General features: G+C 38.9%; 1 protein-coding gene across 6 annotated transcripts in view; it reads right to left on the bottom strand.

The window, feature by feature from the left end:
• RPS6KC1 (ribosomal protein S6 kinase C1) overlaps positions 1–18,487 on the bottom strand; it is a 197,226-nt gene that overhangs the window by 152,239 nt on the left and 26,500 nt on the right. For 3 of the 6 annotated variants that reach the window (XM_049868346.1, XM_049868348.1, XM_049868349.1), the window contains exons 2-3: positions 8,227–8,262; positions 1,762–1,882 (exon numbers count right to left, since the gene is read on the bottom strand). The exons of 2 other annotated variants lie outside the window; for them this stretch is intronic. In XM_049868346.1, coding sequence (XP_049724303.1) covers positions 1,762–1,882; positions 8,227–8,262 — 157 coding nt within the window. The remainder of the gene's footprint in view (positions 1–1,761; positions 1,883–8,226; positions 8,263–18,487) is intronic. One more of the 6 variants, XM_049868347.1, reaches the window with a different exon arrangement.

Raw genomic sequence — 18,487 nt, 5'->3', positions numbered from 1 at the left:
GAATAGAAGTGTGTATAAATTCATGTACTGTACATATGTCTGCATATAAATGCTTTATGTTTCCTAACTCTAGCTGCTGAAAGAGCCTAGAAGCCAAGGGGCAATGAGCTTACATATACCCAGATCACAGTCCCTGTATCAGCCAGGATCCAGTCAGAAAATGGAATCCACACAGTGATTTGGACAGGGTAGGTCTCATAAAGAATAGGTTGCCCAGACCACAGCTGGTCTACAGTTAGAAGGCCAAGGTTGATGGGCAAGGAACCACAGGCCGGGACTGGCAAGCAGGGAACTCCCTGCTGCAGTGCCAGAAGCCACGGCTGAAAGGCAGGGAGCCGCAGGCAGAGACTGGCAACAACATCAGACAGAGGGTTCGCTCCCCAAAGTGTCCCCCACAAACCACTGGCAGCGTACAGCCAGAAGCAGAAGAAACACACCAGACCCCTATCTGCCACAGTGTCCCTCCAACACCCTCTACTGAGTAAGTTTATCCAAGTCAACTGGAAAAGGAGGTCCAACAATGCAACAAAGGCTGGGTTTGGAGGTAAGAGGCAATAAATTAACAACTGGCACAGTCTCTAACACCACCGCCCACTAAGAGCAACTGCTCTTGAAGAAATGGCTGATTCCAGGGCTAGACCAGAATAAATTCAAGATGACCAATGAACATCTTGTTATGTCTGAATAAAGGAAGTACTCAGTAAATAAATAAACATATATATATATATGATGAAACCATGTTACAAGGACATAGAAGTCAGCTTAAAGGGGCTCCTATTGGTTATAGCTGAGGCAATTTAGCATCAAAATAATTAAGTACATTAATAAATCCTAAGCTACTGGAAAAAACAGGTATATGAATCCATATCCAGTGACAGGCAGATAGATAAAGGGAGATGGGAGGGAACAGACACGATGCTGGACTTGAAAAATCATTATTTTGTCACCATTACATAGAGAGTGGCTCATGTAGGAATCACTAACAGATGCTAAATCAAAGGGGCAGTTTTGATGAAGAGTAGGATATTTTCATGGTCTTAAAAGGGTCTCTCCAAAGGTTAGTTATTAGAACAAAGAAAGGAAGTCAGGGAGGAAGGAAAGGAGAAAAACAAACGAACATACAGAGTGGTAGTTATCAGGTCCTAATCCCTCGAACCTAGAAGTGTTCCTGTATTTGGAGTAAGGGTCTTTGCAGGTGTGATTAAAGTAAGGATCTTGAGATGGGGAAGACTATCCTAAATTATCTTGGTGGCCACCAAATGTCGTAAGTGTCCTGAAAAGAAAGAGAGATTTCACACAGAGGAGAAAGTGTCATGAAGATGGAGCAGAGAGATTAGAAGACGCAGGCCTTGAAGATTCCAGTGGTGCAGCCACAGGCCAAGGAATGGCGGCAGCCAGCAGAAGCGGGAAGAGGTAAGGAATGCATTCTCCCCTAGGGCCTCTGGAGGAGCGTGGCCCTGTCAATCCTTGATTTCAGCCCAATGGTACTGATTTCAGACTTCTGGTCTGTCTCCAAAACTGTGAGAAAATAAATTCTTGGGGTTCTTATTGTTTCACGGATGGAAGAAGTAAATCTACTTTGAGTTACTGATGTTATACCAACAACACGAAAGAACAGCTTCAGGTGCTTACTGAATTAAATTAACTACCTTAATAAGAGGGGCTTCTGACTTCATGGTAGAGCATTTCTGGGTTCAGCAGGCATGCAGAATTAACTAACAGTCACTTCTTTAAAATAGCAATTCCAAGATAACCACTTACCAAACACTATTCCTTTAGCAAACGGAGGAAACAATTCTGAATGTCGGAATAAGTTTTTGTGAATTTGCCAGAGTTCTTTGTGCAGTTTCTTAAAGTCACTGTATCTCTTCCACACGATTATCTGAGGAGAAGACAGAATGACATAGGCATCTACCGTGAAACCGTTTAGGTTCACACATCTGAACAACTGATCATCTTTCCATTAAATGCTTACAACAGTCACGCAAAGGGAAACAAACACGGGTTCTAACCAATGTGGGTCATCTAAAGTTAACTGATAATATTCGCTTTTAAAATATAAAGCAGCCATTCTTCCTCACACTGCTCTGTTTTAGTTTTCAAATTCATTTTAAACAAGTACTGTTTTCTTCATATTGGAAAAATATTCAACCTGGCACAAAGAGGGTAAGAGGGTGCATACTATAAAAAATGTCATTAACCTCTTCAAAAACCAATAACTACTGGCAAATGTTTTGTTGTATATATTTTTACCACAATTAAAAAAAAAAAACTAACTATTGGCCTGGAAATGAACTAGATGTCAAAATATATATTCTGCCTCAAAAACACCATGTGTATAAACAGAAAATAATTTTTAAAAAAAAAAAATTTTTTTTAATAATTAATTTAGATAATTTCTAAACACAAAGTACATACTCAGCAATTGCCTAAAAGGATAAATAAACTGAGTAACACTGAAGAAGAATGGCTGTGAAGCAAGAAATTTACATGAACTTTTATATTTTGTTTTGCACTAATTTTATAAATATCAACTTAAAGTAGCACTACTATTTCTGGGGGCAAGGTGAATCCTGATGAGAATATCATTAAGACTATTATATTTCAAAATACACAATTATCATCACCTAGATTAGACAACACTTAGAAGTGAGTTTACTTTCATTAACTTGAATTATTGTTTAACCTTATTCAGATAAAATTAGAAAAACAAAAAAACACTTTGTAAAGAAGGATTTAAAACATGAGGTCTTGGTATCACTGATTCTGTCCCTCCATCTCCACTAAATAGGGCTAAACCGAGTGTCAAATTCTACTCCCTGGTATACCAGGGCCTTTGCTTCCAAAAAGCCTGATCACCTCACTTCTAACAAACTCCAGGTCTTCTCATGTACAACAGAGTCTAACGTTAATATGCAGACATTAGGCCCAACAGGTAAACAGTGGGATTTAAGGGGTTTGCAAAAAAAAACTCTCCACGTATATGAAATTCTTTACTAAACTTTATCATATTACCATTATTATTTATAATACAGTTATAAATCGCTATAATTACAGGCAGACTATAATATGAATTAATTTAAACAAACTGCTTCCCCCCGATGCTTTCTTTTATTCATTTTTTTCAACAACAAATACAGGTATCCAAACAAGTATTTTCACAGCCCTACTTTGTGCTAGGTACTGGGTTGCCGTAAGGGATAAAGAAATGAGAAATGTAGTCCCTGCCTTAAAGGAGTTCAGAGTCTACTCAGGAAGAACAAGCCCACACAGTAGACACATCCCAAGACAGCAGGCTAGATGCCAACAGCGATGCTGTAGGAAGGCACCTGAGCCGGCCTGGGGTATCTGAGAAGGACATACAGGAAGAATTATCTTAGGTCGTAGTCATTAAAGACAAAAATAAAACAAGGGGTGGGGATGAGGTTTTTAAAAGGAGAGAGAGATGCCAAATATAATTACTAAAATTTCAGCTTTTGCAAGTTGATAAATGGTGATACTATTCCCTGAGGTAAAGACTAAGAAAGAAGAAGTAGAAAGCAGTTCAATTTTAGACATATTTGAAGTAGGTGCTTGTGAAGCATCTAGTTGGAGATGCCCCGTAGGCTGGATGGGTTTGGAGTTCAGGAAAGAGAACTGAACAATACATATTAATTTAGGAGTCATCAGCAGATAGACGGTCATCAGTAGGAAAGGTTTCTCAGCGTTTGTAACCAGAAAAGGAGTCCAACGACGGGCTGATGGGGAACTGACCATTGAGGGACCACCAGAAGGAAGAGGAAACCAAGCCCCCGTGTCTAAGAAGCCTGGCTGTGCCACAGGACAAGCCATTAGGATGAAGAAGGGTTTTTATTTTAAAATGGAAATGAACAAGACAAATATGGATAGCTAATATTGATAGAACCAACAGTTCTGGTAAAAGACAGAGCAAGAAGAACTAGCTGATGGAGCCAAACCAACAGCTGAAAAGTAAAAGGTCTCAGGATAGTGAGATGACAGGCAATTTTAAATTTTCATAGTTTTTATTTATCTGTAGTTTCTAATTCTTGATTCATGAACATATTTCTGTCATGAGACCCAAAAAATGTTATTTTATATTTTAAAAATATACCAAATTATGACAGAACCATACCACCAAGGGATGAAGGGGAGAGGGGTGACAGGCTTGTGAAAGCAGTGCCTTGGAGACAGAGTAAATGCCATCCTTAAACCTATTGTGAACGGGACATAAGAGCTCTTCAAAAAACTGTAGCTCCTGAAAATAACCAAATCTGCAAATAAAATCCATAGTCTAGTTAAAGTTGTTTTTTAATAAAGGAAGAATTACTTTAAGGGTCAAGAGTTAACTGAATCACAATAATGATTAAAACACTACGGTATATAAACCACGGTCTGTTAGAGCAAGAACTAGAACCCCCGAGGTGGGAAGAATTTATTCACTCACTGGTTATTCTCAAGACTCTAGAGCCAGAACACCCGAGAGCAAGCGTAAGCCCTCAAGAAATACAGGAAACCAAGGAACTGCAATATGCCACCATCCACGACCTCCTTTTCTTCTTATTCCTTTTAGCTTTGAAGATTCCAGAAATCTTCAAAATGGACAAGTGTAACAAAAGCACATTTCCTCTGTAGGTATTAATGTTTATATCCGGACTGCACAAAATCCTGAATGACACATTCAAAATTCTCTAATATATTTTCAACTTTTCCCATTGAAAAAATAGTTGTATAACAGCTACTGCATTACCAAATCAATCCTGCAGAGACTTCTTATTCATCAAAGTCACTCCGAATAAAACTCTTCGCTGAGACACTAATCCAGTGACTACCGTGTATAAGGCCAAAAACTTAATACGAGCTTAATTAAAACATTCCCTGTCATGGATTAGATTGTGTCCCCGAAAAATATCTGCCAACTTGGCTAGGTCATGAGTCCCAGTATTGTATGACTGTCTACCATTTTGTCATCGGATGTGATTTCCATTTGTGTTGTAAATCCTATCACTATGATGTAATGAGACGGATTTAAAAAAAAAAAAAAAAAAACCTGTTGCTGTAAAATCGATTCTGACTCATAGCGACCCTATAGGACAGAGCAGAACTGTCCCCTAGGGCTTCCAAGGGGCGCCTGGTGGATTTGAACTGCCAACCTTTTGGTTAGCAGCTGTAGCGCTTGACCACATCACCAGCAGGGTTTCCTGAGATGGATTAGTAGCAGTTATGTTAATGAGATTTACTAGACAGTGTCTTAAGCCAATCTCTTTTCAGATATAAAAGAGAGAAGTGAGCAGAGAGACTTGGGGACCTCATACCACCAAAAGCAGGACTGCGAGCAGAGCGTGTCCTCTGGACCCAAGATTCCTGCATGGAGAAAGCTCCTAGTTCAGGGGAAGACTGATGACAAGGACCTTCCTCCAGAGTCAACAGAGAAAGCCTTCCCCTGGAGCTGACACACTGAATTTGGACTTCTAGCCTACTAGACTGAGAGAGAATAAATTTCTCTTTGTTAACGCCATCTATTTGTGGTATTTCTGTTATCCAAAAAAACCAGTGCCGTCGAGTCAATTCTGACTCATAGCAACCCTATAGGACAGAGCAGAACTGCCCCATAGAGTTTCCAAGGAGCAGCACTAAATAACTAAGACATTCCCTTAAATATATTTCTTACACATATTAAATGCTTTCTTTTCAGATAATCATACTTACTGACACCAAAAACTTTCAGATCTCTTGTATTCTACAAAATCACCCAATTCAATTAACTTTGTCCTTTTTACTCTCATATAGCATTTAAAACTTGCTGGATTTTCTTACCTTGCTATCAACATTACTACCATGCCATTCGCTTATGGGTTTTTTTTCCCTTTTTTCAACAGCCTTTTCTTTCTCTTGACACATTTCTTTTTTCTAAAACTATTCTAGTTTTGAAACAACTTAGTAAAGATTTCTGACATGATGTACAGAAGGAAAGTTTTATTTCAGTTCTTTTCCTTTCCCAACTGCTGCCAGTGAAATTTGGAACCTATAGAGAAAACGATATAGATTTTTTTTTTTTAAAGAGGAAGGCAACACTTCCATGTCTTTCTCATCCTTCTGCAGACTGTTCATGCTGTAAAGAACCCACTGAATAAGAGGCCTCCAAGGACCTGTTGCTGTCTCCCTTCAGATGAACCTATGCTCTTCTTGATAAATAAAAATTTAGAGGGAATTATTTTGAAGATTTTTTTAAAAAAGAAAGCTACCCTACATAATTTAAATTATTTACTCCAAGTGAGTATTTTAGTATTAGGAAGAAAAGAAAACAGTGATTTCTGGTGGCATGTGCCAAGGAATGTAGAAAAAAACAACAAAATCTCTCCAGTTTTATAAGAAGAGCGTACTATTAGCCCTATATTTGTTTGGACTAGCAGTACATCTACTAACCATCAATAGCCCTGTGAAACCTGATTACATTCTAAAACAACCACTAAATAAATTAGTTAAGAGATAGAGGAAATAAAATGAAAGGAAACGGAAACAAATTCCAGGTGGTTGGTTCCTCTCCGAAGTGAGAATTGCGACGTTTAAATGAAATAAATGGGAAACTGAAAAAGTATTGCTATAATTGCAAAGTTATTTTATGTGTTAAGAAGGCTGCTACACAGAAACAGGTTTTTAAGAATTTTCTACCACTTCTAAGAAAGGGCCATGCAATCTTCTAGCTAAAGCACACTTACAAGAGTATTCTGATGACTGGTTCACCAACAGTTGTTAATATAAAAGAGTTTTCCCCAAAAAAGGGTTAAGGAAATGGCAGAGAGTATGTTCATGAAAAGCTGGCTCAGGATTCTTCCTGGAAAAGGGGAACATCAAGCTACAAACTGCAGCACAGCAATCAGACAACGTATGCAAAGGAAACAGAGCCCATTTCAACTTTACAGGAGCTGTAAATACAGAACAGCCTGGCACTGATTGTAATTCAGTGTAACCTGCAGAATTCTAAAGATACAAGTACAGTTCTTACTAATCATACCAAACAACACTTAAGTGGAGAGTACTTTAATTAATCCCTGGTATTAATTTTTTTTTTTATTAATTACTTTCACTGAAAATAAATACGTATATGTAGATATCCTTTTCTTCTAAAATAACAATATTACAATTATAATATTCTCTTCCTGGCTGTTGGGGGGGAAATGGAGGCATCTTAAACTCCTAAGGAACAGTACGAAGTCTTTAAAACTGTGTCTTTTGCTGGACTATTTTTAATCACAAGACAAAAACAAATATCAAATCAGACACAGCAAGAAACAGTAATCAAACTGAGCTATGTAATGTATAAATTTAAATATTGTCTAAACTTGAGGCTACCAATTCAAATCCACCAGCACCAAACAGTCAACTTAAAGCAATGAATCAAGCCAGATCCTGCAGGAAAGGGTACCAGGTCCGGTGGCTCAACGGAAATTACACACTCCACCTAAAGACTTTCAGACTTCACTGGGAAAACCAAAACAAAAAACACGCGAAGAACAAAGACTGCCAGTTCACAACATCTGTATTTTAAACACTTCAGAGAGAGAGAAAAATCCCCAGTACTGTCCTTCTCATCTTAGTGAGCATGAGCAGGGGCCAAAATGAAAGTAAATTAATAACGTTAACAGGAGCGTGGTCCTCAGTAAGGGTCCCTAAAGGTAGACAACTAAGCATAAGGAAAAGCACAGTGGGCTGGTGTCGCTTTAGGGAGAGAGAAAGGAAAAAAAAAATGCAGTGAAGAGTCTGCGAAAGAACTAAGACCCTTAAAGAGAAACATCTATACTCAAAGCTGTTTTCCAAGGTGTCGACAGGTCAATTCAGCACAAAAGAGGAAGTAGGCAGAGAACCTTAACATATTATTATAATTTTTAAAAATTAATACTAGTTCCAAGTGACTTTCTTTTTTTTATTAAACAGGTATCATGATTTTGAAATAGGAAAGTAGGGTCCCTTAACTTATCACTGAAATCTCTGAGTGCTAGTTAGCAAAACAATTCTCACGGTTATCAAACAGCACTACAATTTCTCAGATTCTTGTTTATCTAGTAGGTCTGAAATAGGGACACTTCAGCTACCATTTTATGAGCTGCAGACAATCTTCATACAAATATACCAAATACAAAGACTGGCATAAAAATAATTCAGTTTCCTAAGCAAAACAATTAAATTTTTATCAAGTATATAAGATTTCCATATGGACAAACATGTTACCTCCTGGACATCCTCTGGATTTCTTCGTGAAACAACCTACAACAAAGCATAAATAAAAATATCTTATCACTATCAAAGTTTAATGTTTCAGATTCCTACAATTACCGTTAACATACTTGTATGAAAATTTCAAGTAATTTGCTTAAAAGAAACACCATATCATGTTACTCACACAGAGCTCAACTATATAATAACTTTACTATCCAAAACACACACTAAAAAATTCAGGAAAGCAACCACTGAAATAAGGTCCACATGTTCAGTTCACGTGTTATACTCACAAGAGATGCCTGGGCCTTGGCTCTCACTTGACATGATTCTAACCAGCCTGACTACCCCCTTCCCAGCCTACGTATATAAATCAGAAGAATAAAAGGCAGCAGCGCCTGGGCAACGTGTACAGCGGATCTGTTATTTCTTTCATCTGTATGTGAATCTAAAATTAGCTCAATAAAATTTTCAATTGAAAAAAAAGCACAGATACAGCACTGTCTGTGGGGAACAATCACTGCCCATCTAACGGTAAAGAAGAAAACAAAAGTAACTTAGAAAATATTACACACATTCAGGGACAAATAATCCTTCTACCGGTTTTCTCAGAGCAAAAGGAGGAGGGGCTCTTTCAGACTTCTCTGATTATAAAGGCCAAAAAGTTTAACATTGATTAGAAAGATTTCCTCACAAAGCTTTTGAAATGAAGACAGCTGGGTGCTTAAATTATCAAACAACACTGTAGAACAGAAAAATTTCATGAGCTGTATAATACTATGTAAATGTAACATTTGTAAATTTGAAGTCACAATATGCATTTCGCAAAATCAAAAAGATACATCAAGCACATTGGAACAGTTGTCTACAGGTGAGAGAAGAAACAGGTGGGTTTCTGCATCAAGCATCAATGACAATATACCATGAAGTGGAAATTGTGTTCAACTCTACTCCTGAAGTCAAAACAAAACCAAAAAATGTAGGCTGTAAAGGCAAACAAACCTTGATGCAAATTAAGGTTGCTCGACTACAGGCTTGATCTCATCTGTAAAATGGGAATAATACCACCTGCCTGGCCTGGCTATTGTAGATATCAAACAAGAACACAGCTAAAACTCCATAAGTAAAAAGTCGGCTTCCTCTCTCCCCTACCAGAAAATTGAACTATTCTGGGAGAGTCCAACTAAGAATTTCAGAGAGCAAAGTTTTCCATTTCTTGCCATTCTATCCTCCAACATTCAAAATTTGCAAATTTGTTGAAACCTCTTAGCAATTTTCATTAATTTAGAACAGCGCTGTCCAATGGAACTTTCTGTGGTGACGGAAAGGAGTGCTGTCTCTCTGCATTGTTTAATACAGTAGCACTAGCCACATATATGTGGCTACTGAGCACTTTAAACATGGTTACTATGACTGAGGAACTGAATTTTTTAATTTTATTTCATTTTAAACAATTTAAATAAAAATAGCCACACATGGCTAATGGCTACCATGTTAGACCGTAGATTTACAAAAGGCTAGAACAGGTAACTAATAACCATATATTATTCAAATATTTTATTTTAGCTATTACTTTCAAAAACCAGATCCTCTCTCCCCAAACACACCCTGTTCCAAAAGCATAGTATTGCACATAACTCAATGACTTAATTTTTCCTCATGTGAAAGTCCTTTATTTTAAAGTCATGGCTAACCAACCCACCAATAATCCACTCTCCAAAAATAACCAACACATATGACTGATAATCAGGTATATTCAGCACACCTTATATTTTACATGTCCTGTTTTTCTAAAATTTATAGATTTCCTGAATATATAACTCAATCTTTTTTTTCTAAAATTTATAGATTTCCTGAATATATTATTCAATCATTTTATAAATGTACCAAGGTATCTCATGATTTTAAACAACCTTTCTTTTCACATGCAAATGATCTTTTTGTGATGGAAGAAATTATTTCCTACTTTGCTTCTCACATTTGCACATTTTGGATTTTGTTCAGGCAGTCCACTCCTGGAAATCAAATATATTTTGCAAAATGCTGTTGTTGTTAGGTGCCGTTGAGTCGGTTCCGACTCATAGTGACCCTATGCACAACAGAACGGAACACTCATTGCCCGGTCCTGCGCCATCCTTACAAACGTTGTTATGCTTGAGCTCACTGCTGCAGCCACTGTCAATCCACCTCGTTGAGGGTCTTCCTCTTTTCCGCTGACCCTGTACTCTGCCAAGCATGATGTCCTTCTCCTGGGACTGATTCCTCCTGACAACATGTCCAAAGTATGTGAGACACAGACTCGTCATCCTTGCTTCTAAGGAGCATTCTGGTTGTACTTCTTCTAAGACGGATTTATTCGTTCTTCTGGCAGTCCATGGTATATTCAATATTCTTCGCCAAAACCACAATTCAAAGGCGTCAATTTTTCTTCAGTCTTCCTTATTTATTGCCCAACTTTCACACGAATATGACGTGATTGAAAATACCATGGCTTGGGTCAGATGCACCTTAGTCTTCAGGGTGACATCTTTGCTCTTCAACACTTTAAAGAGGTCCTTTGCAACAGATTTACCCAATGCAATGTGTCTTTTGATTTCCTGACTGCTGCTTCCATGGCTGTTGATTGTGGATCCAAGTAAAATGAAATTCTTGACAACTTCAATCTACTACACAACCATAAAGAACAACGATGAGTCTGCAAAACATAATATGGATGGACCTGGAAGATATAATGCTAAGTGAAACAAGTCAATTACAGAAGGACAAATACTGTATGATCTCACTTTTATAAGAAGACAAGAACAGATAGAGAGAGAGAAAAAAAAATGGACATTGGTGTTTACTGGCAGGGGGACCATGGGTAGGTGCAAGCGTATACATATGTGTGTACAGACAGAAGCATCAAAATGCAGATGTAAGAAGATGGCGGACTAGGCAGACGCTACCTCGGATCCCTCTTACAACAAAGACACGGAAAAACAAGTGAATCGATCACATATATAACAATCTACGAACCCTGAACAACAAACACAGATTTAGAGACGGAGAACGAACTAATACGGGGAAGCAGCGATTGTTTCCAGAGCCTGGAGCCAGCGTACCAGTCAGGTACGGCACAAGCACAGAGACCTGCTCCACCCCCTTGAACTAACCCCGGGAGGGGGACCAGCTGGTTCCACGGGCGGCGTGGGACGCAGCCGGTAGGAGAAGTCCCCGGGAGGCAGTGACTGATCTTGGAGCAGAAAGAGCAGCATCCGAGCCGGGGAACCGTCCCGCAGGGATTAGGACTGCACGCAGGTACGCCATAAACACGGAGAGTTGCTCCACCCCCTGAACTAACCCCGGGAAGGGGACCAGCCGGGTCGCGCGGGCGGCGTGGGACGCAGCCGGTAGGAGAAGTCCCCGGGAGGCAGCGACTGGTATTGGAGTGGGGAGAACAGCGTTCCAGCCAGGACACTCGGTCGCGGCACAAGCACAGGGAGCTACTCCACCCATCTGAACTAACCCTGGGAGGGGGCCCACCTAGTTCACGGGGGCGGCACGGCCACGCGGCTGGAGAGACGAGAAGTCCCCGGGAGGCAGCGACTGATTTTGGAGTTGAGAGTGCACCGTCCCAGTAGGGGAGCCTTGACGCTGGGCGTGGGGCTGGAAGCGGAGGATCTGACCGTGACTCCAGCGGGCCAGACCCCCCGGGGGCAATCTCCACACAGCCAGCACACATAGGCGACGCGCCCGCGGGAATCTCAGATATAACAGTCATTCCAAGCAAGACAAGCAACTCTGGCTATATTCTGAGGTGCTACTCTCCTATCTCTCTGTTCCCTCCCCCACCCTTCCCAGGCGGCTTCATTAACATCTGAATAGCCTGAGCCAAAGGGAGAACTCTGATAGGGATCTGACTGCAGTTTTTTTTTTAGCGGATTTTCTGGAAAAACTAGTTTCCCAGTGATGGCTCAGAGACAACAATCCATATCAAACCACTTAAAGAAGCAGACCCGGACAGCTTCTCCAACCCCCCAAACAAAAGAATCAAAATCTTTCCCAAATGAAGATACAATTTTGGAATTATCAGATACAGAATATAAAAAACTAATTTACAGAATGCTTAATGATATCACAAATGAAATTAGGATATCTGCAGAAAAAGCCAAGGAACACACTGATAAAACTGTTGAAGAACTCAAAAAGATTATTCAAGAACATACTGGAAAAATTAATAAGTTGCAAGAATCCATAGAGAGACAACATGTAGAAATCCAAAAGATTAACAATAAAATAACAGAATTAGACAACGTAATAGGAAGTCAGAGGAGCAGACTCGAGCAATTAGAATGCAGACTGGGACATCTGGAGGACCAGGGAATTAACACCAACATAGCTGAAAAAAAATCAGATAAAAGAATTAAAAAAAATGAAGAAACCCTAAGAATTATGTGGGACTCTATCAAGAAGGATAACCTGCGGGTGATTGGAGTCCCAGAACAGGGAGGAGGGACAGAAAACACAGAGAAAATAGTTGAAGAACTTCTGACAGAAAACTTCCCTGACATCATGAAAGACGAAAGGATATCTATCCAAGATGCTCATCGAACCCCATTTAAGATTGATCCAAAAAGAAAAACACCAAGACATATTATCATCAAACTCACCAAAACCAAAGATAAACAGAAAATTTTAAAAGCAGCCAGGGAGAAAAGAAAGGTTTCCTTCAAGGGAGAATCAATAAGAATATGTTCTGACTACTCAGCAGAAACCATGCAGGCAAGAAGGGAATGGGACGACATATACAGAACACTGAAGGAGAAAAACTGCCAGCCAAGGATCATATATCCAGCAAAACTCTCTCTGAAATATGAAGGCGAAATTAAGATATTTACAGACAAACACAAGTTTAGAGAATTTGCAAAAACCAAACCAAAGCTACAAGAAATACTAAAGGATATTGTTTGGTCAGAGAACCAATAATATCAGATATCAGCACAACACAAGGTCACAAAACAGAACGTCCTGATATCAACTCAAATAGGGAAATCACAAAAACAAACAAATTAAGATTAATTAAAAAAAAAAAATACACATAACAGGGAATCATGGAAGTCAATAGGTAAAAGATCACAATAATCAAAAAGAGGGACTAAATACAGGAGGCATTGAACTGCCATATGGAGAGTGATACAAGGCGATATAGAACAATACAAGTTAGGTTTTTACTTAGAAAAATAGGGGTATATAATGAGGTAACCACAAAAAGGTATAACAACTCTATAACTCAAGACAAAAACCAAGAAAAACGTAACGACTCAACTAACATAAAGTCAAACACTATGAAAATGAGGATCTCACAATTTACTAAGAAAAACGCCTCAGCACAAAAAAGTATGTGGAAAAATGAAATTGTCAACAACACACATAAAAAGGCATCAAAATGACAGCACTAAAAACTTATTTATCTATAATTACCCTGAATGTAAATGGACTAAATGCACCAATAAAGAGACAGAGAGTCACAGACTGGATAAAGAAACACGATCCATCTATATGCTGCCTACAAGAGACACACCTTAGACTTAGAGACTCAAATAAACTAAAACTCAAAGGATGGAAAAAAGTATATCAAGCAAACAATAAGCAAAAAAGAAGAGGAGTAGCAATATTAATTTCTGACAAAATAGACTTTAGACTTAAATCCACCACAAAGGATAAAGAAGGACACTATATAATGATAAAAGGGACAATTGATCAGGAAGACATAACCATATTAAATATTTACGCACCCAATGACAGGGCTGCAAGATACATAAATCAAATTTTAACAGAACTGAAAAGCGAGATAGATACCTCCACAATTATAGTAGGAGACTTCAACACACCACTTTCGGAGAAGGACAGGACATCCAGCAAGAAGCTCAACAGAGACACGGAAGATCTAATTACAACAATCAACCAACTTGACCTCATTGACTTATACAGAACTCTCCACCCAACTGCTGCAAAATATACTTTTTTTTCCAGCGCACATGGAACATTCTCTAGAATAGACCACATATTAGGACATAAAACAAACCTTTGCAGAGTCCAAAACATCGAAATATTACAAAGCATCTTCTCAGATCACAAGGCAATAAAACTAGAGATCAATAACAGAAAAACGAGGGAAAAGAAATCAAATACTTGGAAAATGAACAATACCCTCCTGAAAAAAGACTGGGTTATAGAAGACATCAAGGAGGGAATAAGGAAATTCATAGAAAGCAACGAGAATGAAAATACTTCCTATCAAAACCTCTGGGACACAGCAAAAGCAGTGCTCAGAGGTCAATTTATATCAATAAATGCACACATACAAAAAGAAGAAAGAGCCAAAATCAGAGAACTGTCCCTACAACTTGAACAAATAGAAAGTGAGCAACAAAAGAATCCATCAGGCACCAGAAGAAAACAAATAATAAAAATTAGAGCTGAACTAAATGAATTAGAGAACAGAAAAACAATTGAAAGAATTAACAAAGCCAAAAGCTGGTTCTTTGAAAAAATTAACAAAATTGATAAACCATTGGCTAGACTGACTAAAGAAATACAGGAAAGGAAACAAATAACCCGAATAAGAAATGAGAAGGACCACATCACAACAGAACCAAATGAAATTAAAAGAATCATTTCAGATTATTATGAAAAATTGTACTCTAACAAATTTGAAAACCTAGAAGAAATGGATGAATTCCTGGAAAAACACTACCTACCTAAACTAACACATTCAGAAGTAGAACAACTAAATAGACCCATAACAAAAAAAGAGATTGAAACGGTAATCAAAAAACTCCCAACAAAAAAAAGTCCCGGCCCGGACGGCTTCACTGCAGAGTTCTACCAAATTTTCAGAGAAGAGTTAACACCACTACTACTAAAGGTATTCCAAAGCATAGAAAATGACGGAATACTACCCAACTCATTCTATGAAGCCACCATCTCCCTGATACCAAAACCAGGTAAAGACATTACAAAAAAAGAAAATTATAGACCTATATCCCTCATGAACATTGATGCAAAAATCCTCAACAAAATTCTAGCCAATAGAATCCAACAACACATCAAAAAAATAATTCACCCTGATCAAGTGGGATTTATACCAGGTATGCAAGGCTGGTTTAATATCAGAAAAACCATTAATGTAATCCATCACATAAATAAAACAAAAGACAAAAACCACATGATCTTATCAATTGATGCAGAAAAGGCATTTGACAAAGTCCAACACCCATTCATGATAAAAACTCTTACCAAAATAGGAATTGAAGGAAAATTCCTCAACATAATAAAGGGCATCTATGCAAAGCCAACAGCCAATGTCACTCTAAATGGAGAGAACCTGAAAGCATTTCCCTTGAGAACGGGAACCAGACAAGGATGCCCTTTATCACCGCTCTTATTCAACATCGTGTTGGAAGTCTTAGCCAGGGCAATCAGGCTAGACAAAGAAATAAAAGGTATCCGGATTGGCAAGGAAGAAGTAAAGTTATCACTATCTGCAGATGACATGATTATATACACAGAAAACCCTAAGGAATCCTCCAGAAAACTACTGAAACTAATAGAAGAGTTTGGCAGAGTCTCAGGTTATAAAATAAACATACAAAAATCACTTGGATTCCTCTACATCAACAAAAAGAACACCGAAGAGGAAATAACCAAATCAATACCATTCACAATAGCCCCCAAGAAGATAAGATACTTAGGAATAAATCTTACCAAGGATGTAAAAGACCTATACAAAGAAAACTACAAAGCTCTACTACAAGAAATTCAAAAGGACATACTTAAGTGGAAAAACATACCTTGCTCATGGATAGGAAGACTTAACATAGTAAAAATGTCTATTCTACCAAAAGCCATCTATACATTTAACGCACTTCCGATCCAAATTCCAATGTCATATTTTAAGGGGATAGAGAAACAAATCACCAATTTCATATGGAACGGAAAGAAGCCCCGGATAAGCAAAGCACTACTGAAAAAGAAGAAGAAAGTGGGAGGCCTCACCTTACCTGACTTCAGAAACTATTATACAGCCACAGTAGTCAAAACAGCCTGGTATTGGTACAACAACAGACACATAGACCAATGGAACAGAATTGAGAACCCAGACATAGATCCATCCACGTATGAGCAGCTGATATTTGACAAAGGACCAGTGTCAATTAACTGGGGAAAAGATAGCCTTTTTAACAAATGGTGCTGGCATAACTGGATATCCATTTGCAAAAAAATGAAACAGGACCCATACCTCACACCATGCACAAAAACTAACTCCAAGTGGATCAAAGACCTAAACATAAAGACTAAAACGATAAAGATCATGGAAGAAAAAATTGGGACAACCCTAGGAGCCCTAATACAAGGTATAAACAGAATACAAAACATTACCAAAAATGATGAAGAGAAACCCGATAACTGGGAGCTCCTAAAAATCAAACACCTATGCTCATCTAAAGACTTCACCAAAAGAGTAAAAAGACCACCTACAGATTGGGAAAGAATTTTCAGCTATGACATCTCCGACCAGCACCTGATCTCTAAAATCTACATGATTCTGTCAAAACTCAACCACAAAAAGACAAACAACCCAATCAAGAAGTGGGCAAAGGATATGAACACACATTTCACTAAAAAAGATATTCAGGCAGCCAACAGATACATGAGAAAATGCTCTCGATCATTAGCCATTAGAGAAATGCAAATTAAAACTACGATGAGATTCCATCTCACACCAGCAAGGCTGGCATTAATCCAAAAAACACAAAATAATAAATGTTGGAGAGGCTGCGGAGAGATTGGAACTCTCATACACTGCTGGTGGGAATGTAAAATGGTACAACCACTTTGGAAATCTATCTGGCGTTATCTTAAACAGTTAGAAATAGAACTACCATACAACCCAGAAATCCCACTCCTCGGAATATACCCTAGAGATACAAGAGCCTTCACACAAACAGATATATGCACAGCCATGTTTATTGCAGCTCTGTTTACAATAGCAAAAAGCTGGAAGCAACCAAGGTGTCCATCAACGGATGAATGGGTAAATAAATTGTGGTATATTCACACAATGGAATACTACGCATCGATAAAGAACAGTGACGAATCTCTGAAACATTTCATAACATGGAGGAACCTGGAAGGCATTATGCTGAGCAAAATTAGTCAGAGGCAAAAGGACAAATATTGTATAAGACCACTATTATAAGATCTTGAGAAATAGTAAACCTGAGAAGAACACATACTTTTGTGGTTACGAGGGGGGGAGGGAGGGAGGGTGGGAGAGGGTTTTTTATTGATTAATCAGTAGATAAGAACTGCTTTAGGTGAAGGGAAAGACAACACTCAATACATGGAAGGTCAGCTCAATTGGACTGGACCAAAAGCAAAGAAGTTTCCGGGATAAAATGAATGCTTCAAAGCTCAGCGGAGCAAGCGCGGGGGTCTGGGGAACATGGTTTGCGGGGACTTCTAAGTCAATTGGCAAAATAATTCTATTATGAAATCATTCTGCATCCCACTTCGAAATGTGGCGTCTGGGGTCTTAAATGCTAACAAGCAGCCATCTAAGATGCAGCAATTGGTCTCAACCCACCTGGAGCAAAGGAAAATGAAGAACACCAAGCCCACATGACAACTAAGAGCCCAAGAGACAGAAAGGGCCACATGAACCAGAGACCTACATCATCCTGAGACCAGAAGAACTAGTTGGTGCCCGGCCACAATCGATGACTGCCCTGACAGGGAGCTCAGCAGAGGACCCCTGAGGGAGCAGGAGATCAGTGGGATGCAGACCCCAAATTCTCATAACAAGACCAAACTTAATGGTCTGACTGAGACTGGAGGAATCCCGGCGGCCATGCTCCCCAGACCTTCAGCTGACACAGGACAGGAACCATCCCCGAAGACAACTCATCAGAAATGAAAGGGACTGGTCAGCGGGTGGGAGAGAGATGCTGATGAAGAGTGAGCTAATTATATCAGGTGGACACTTGAGATTGTGTTGGCAACTCTTGCCTGGAGGGGGGATGGGAGGATAGAGAGAGAGGGAAGCCGGCAAAATTGTCAAGAAAGGAGAGACTGGAAGGGCTGACTCAAGACGGGGAGAGTAAGTGGGAGTAGGGAGTGAGATGTATGTAAACTTATATGTGACAGACTGATTGGATTTGTAAACGTTCACTTGAAGCTTAATAAAAGTTATTATAAAAAAAAAAAAAAAAAAAAAGAAGGATCTCCTCCT

Source organism: Elephas maximus, chromosome 24 (genome assembly GCF_024166365.1).
Source record: "Elephas maximus indicus isolate mEleMax1 chromosome 24, mEleMax1 primary haplotype, whole genome shotgun sequence".
NCBI lineage: Eukaryota > Metazoa > Chordata > Mammalia > Proboscidea > Elephantidae > Elephas > Elephas maximus.
Note: the sequence above shows the minus strand (reverse complement) of the source record. Positions and strands in the feature narration are given on the sequence as shown.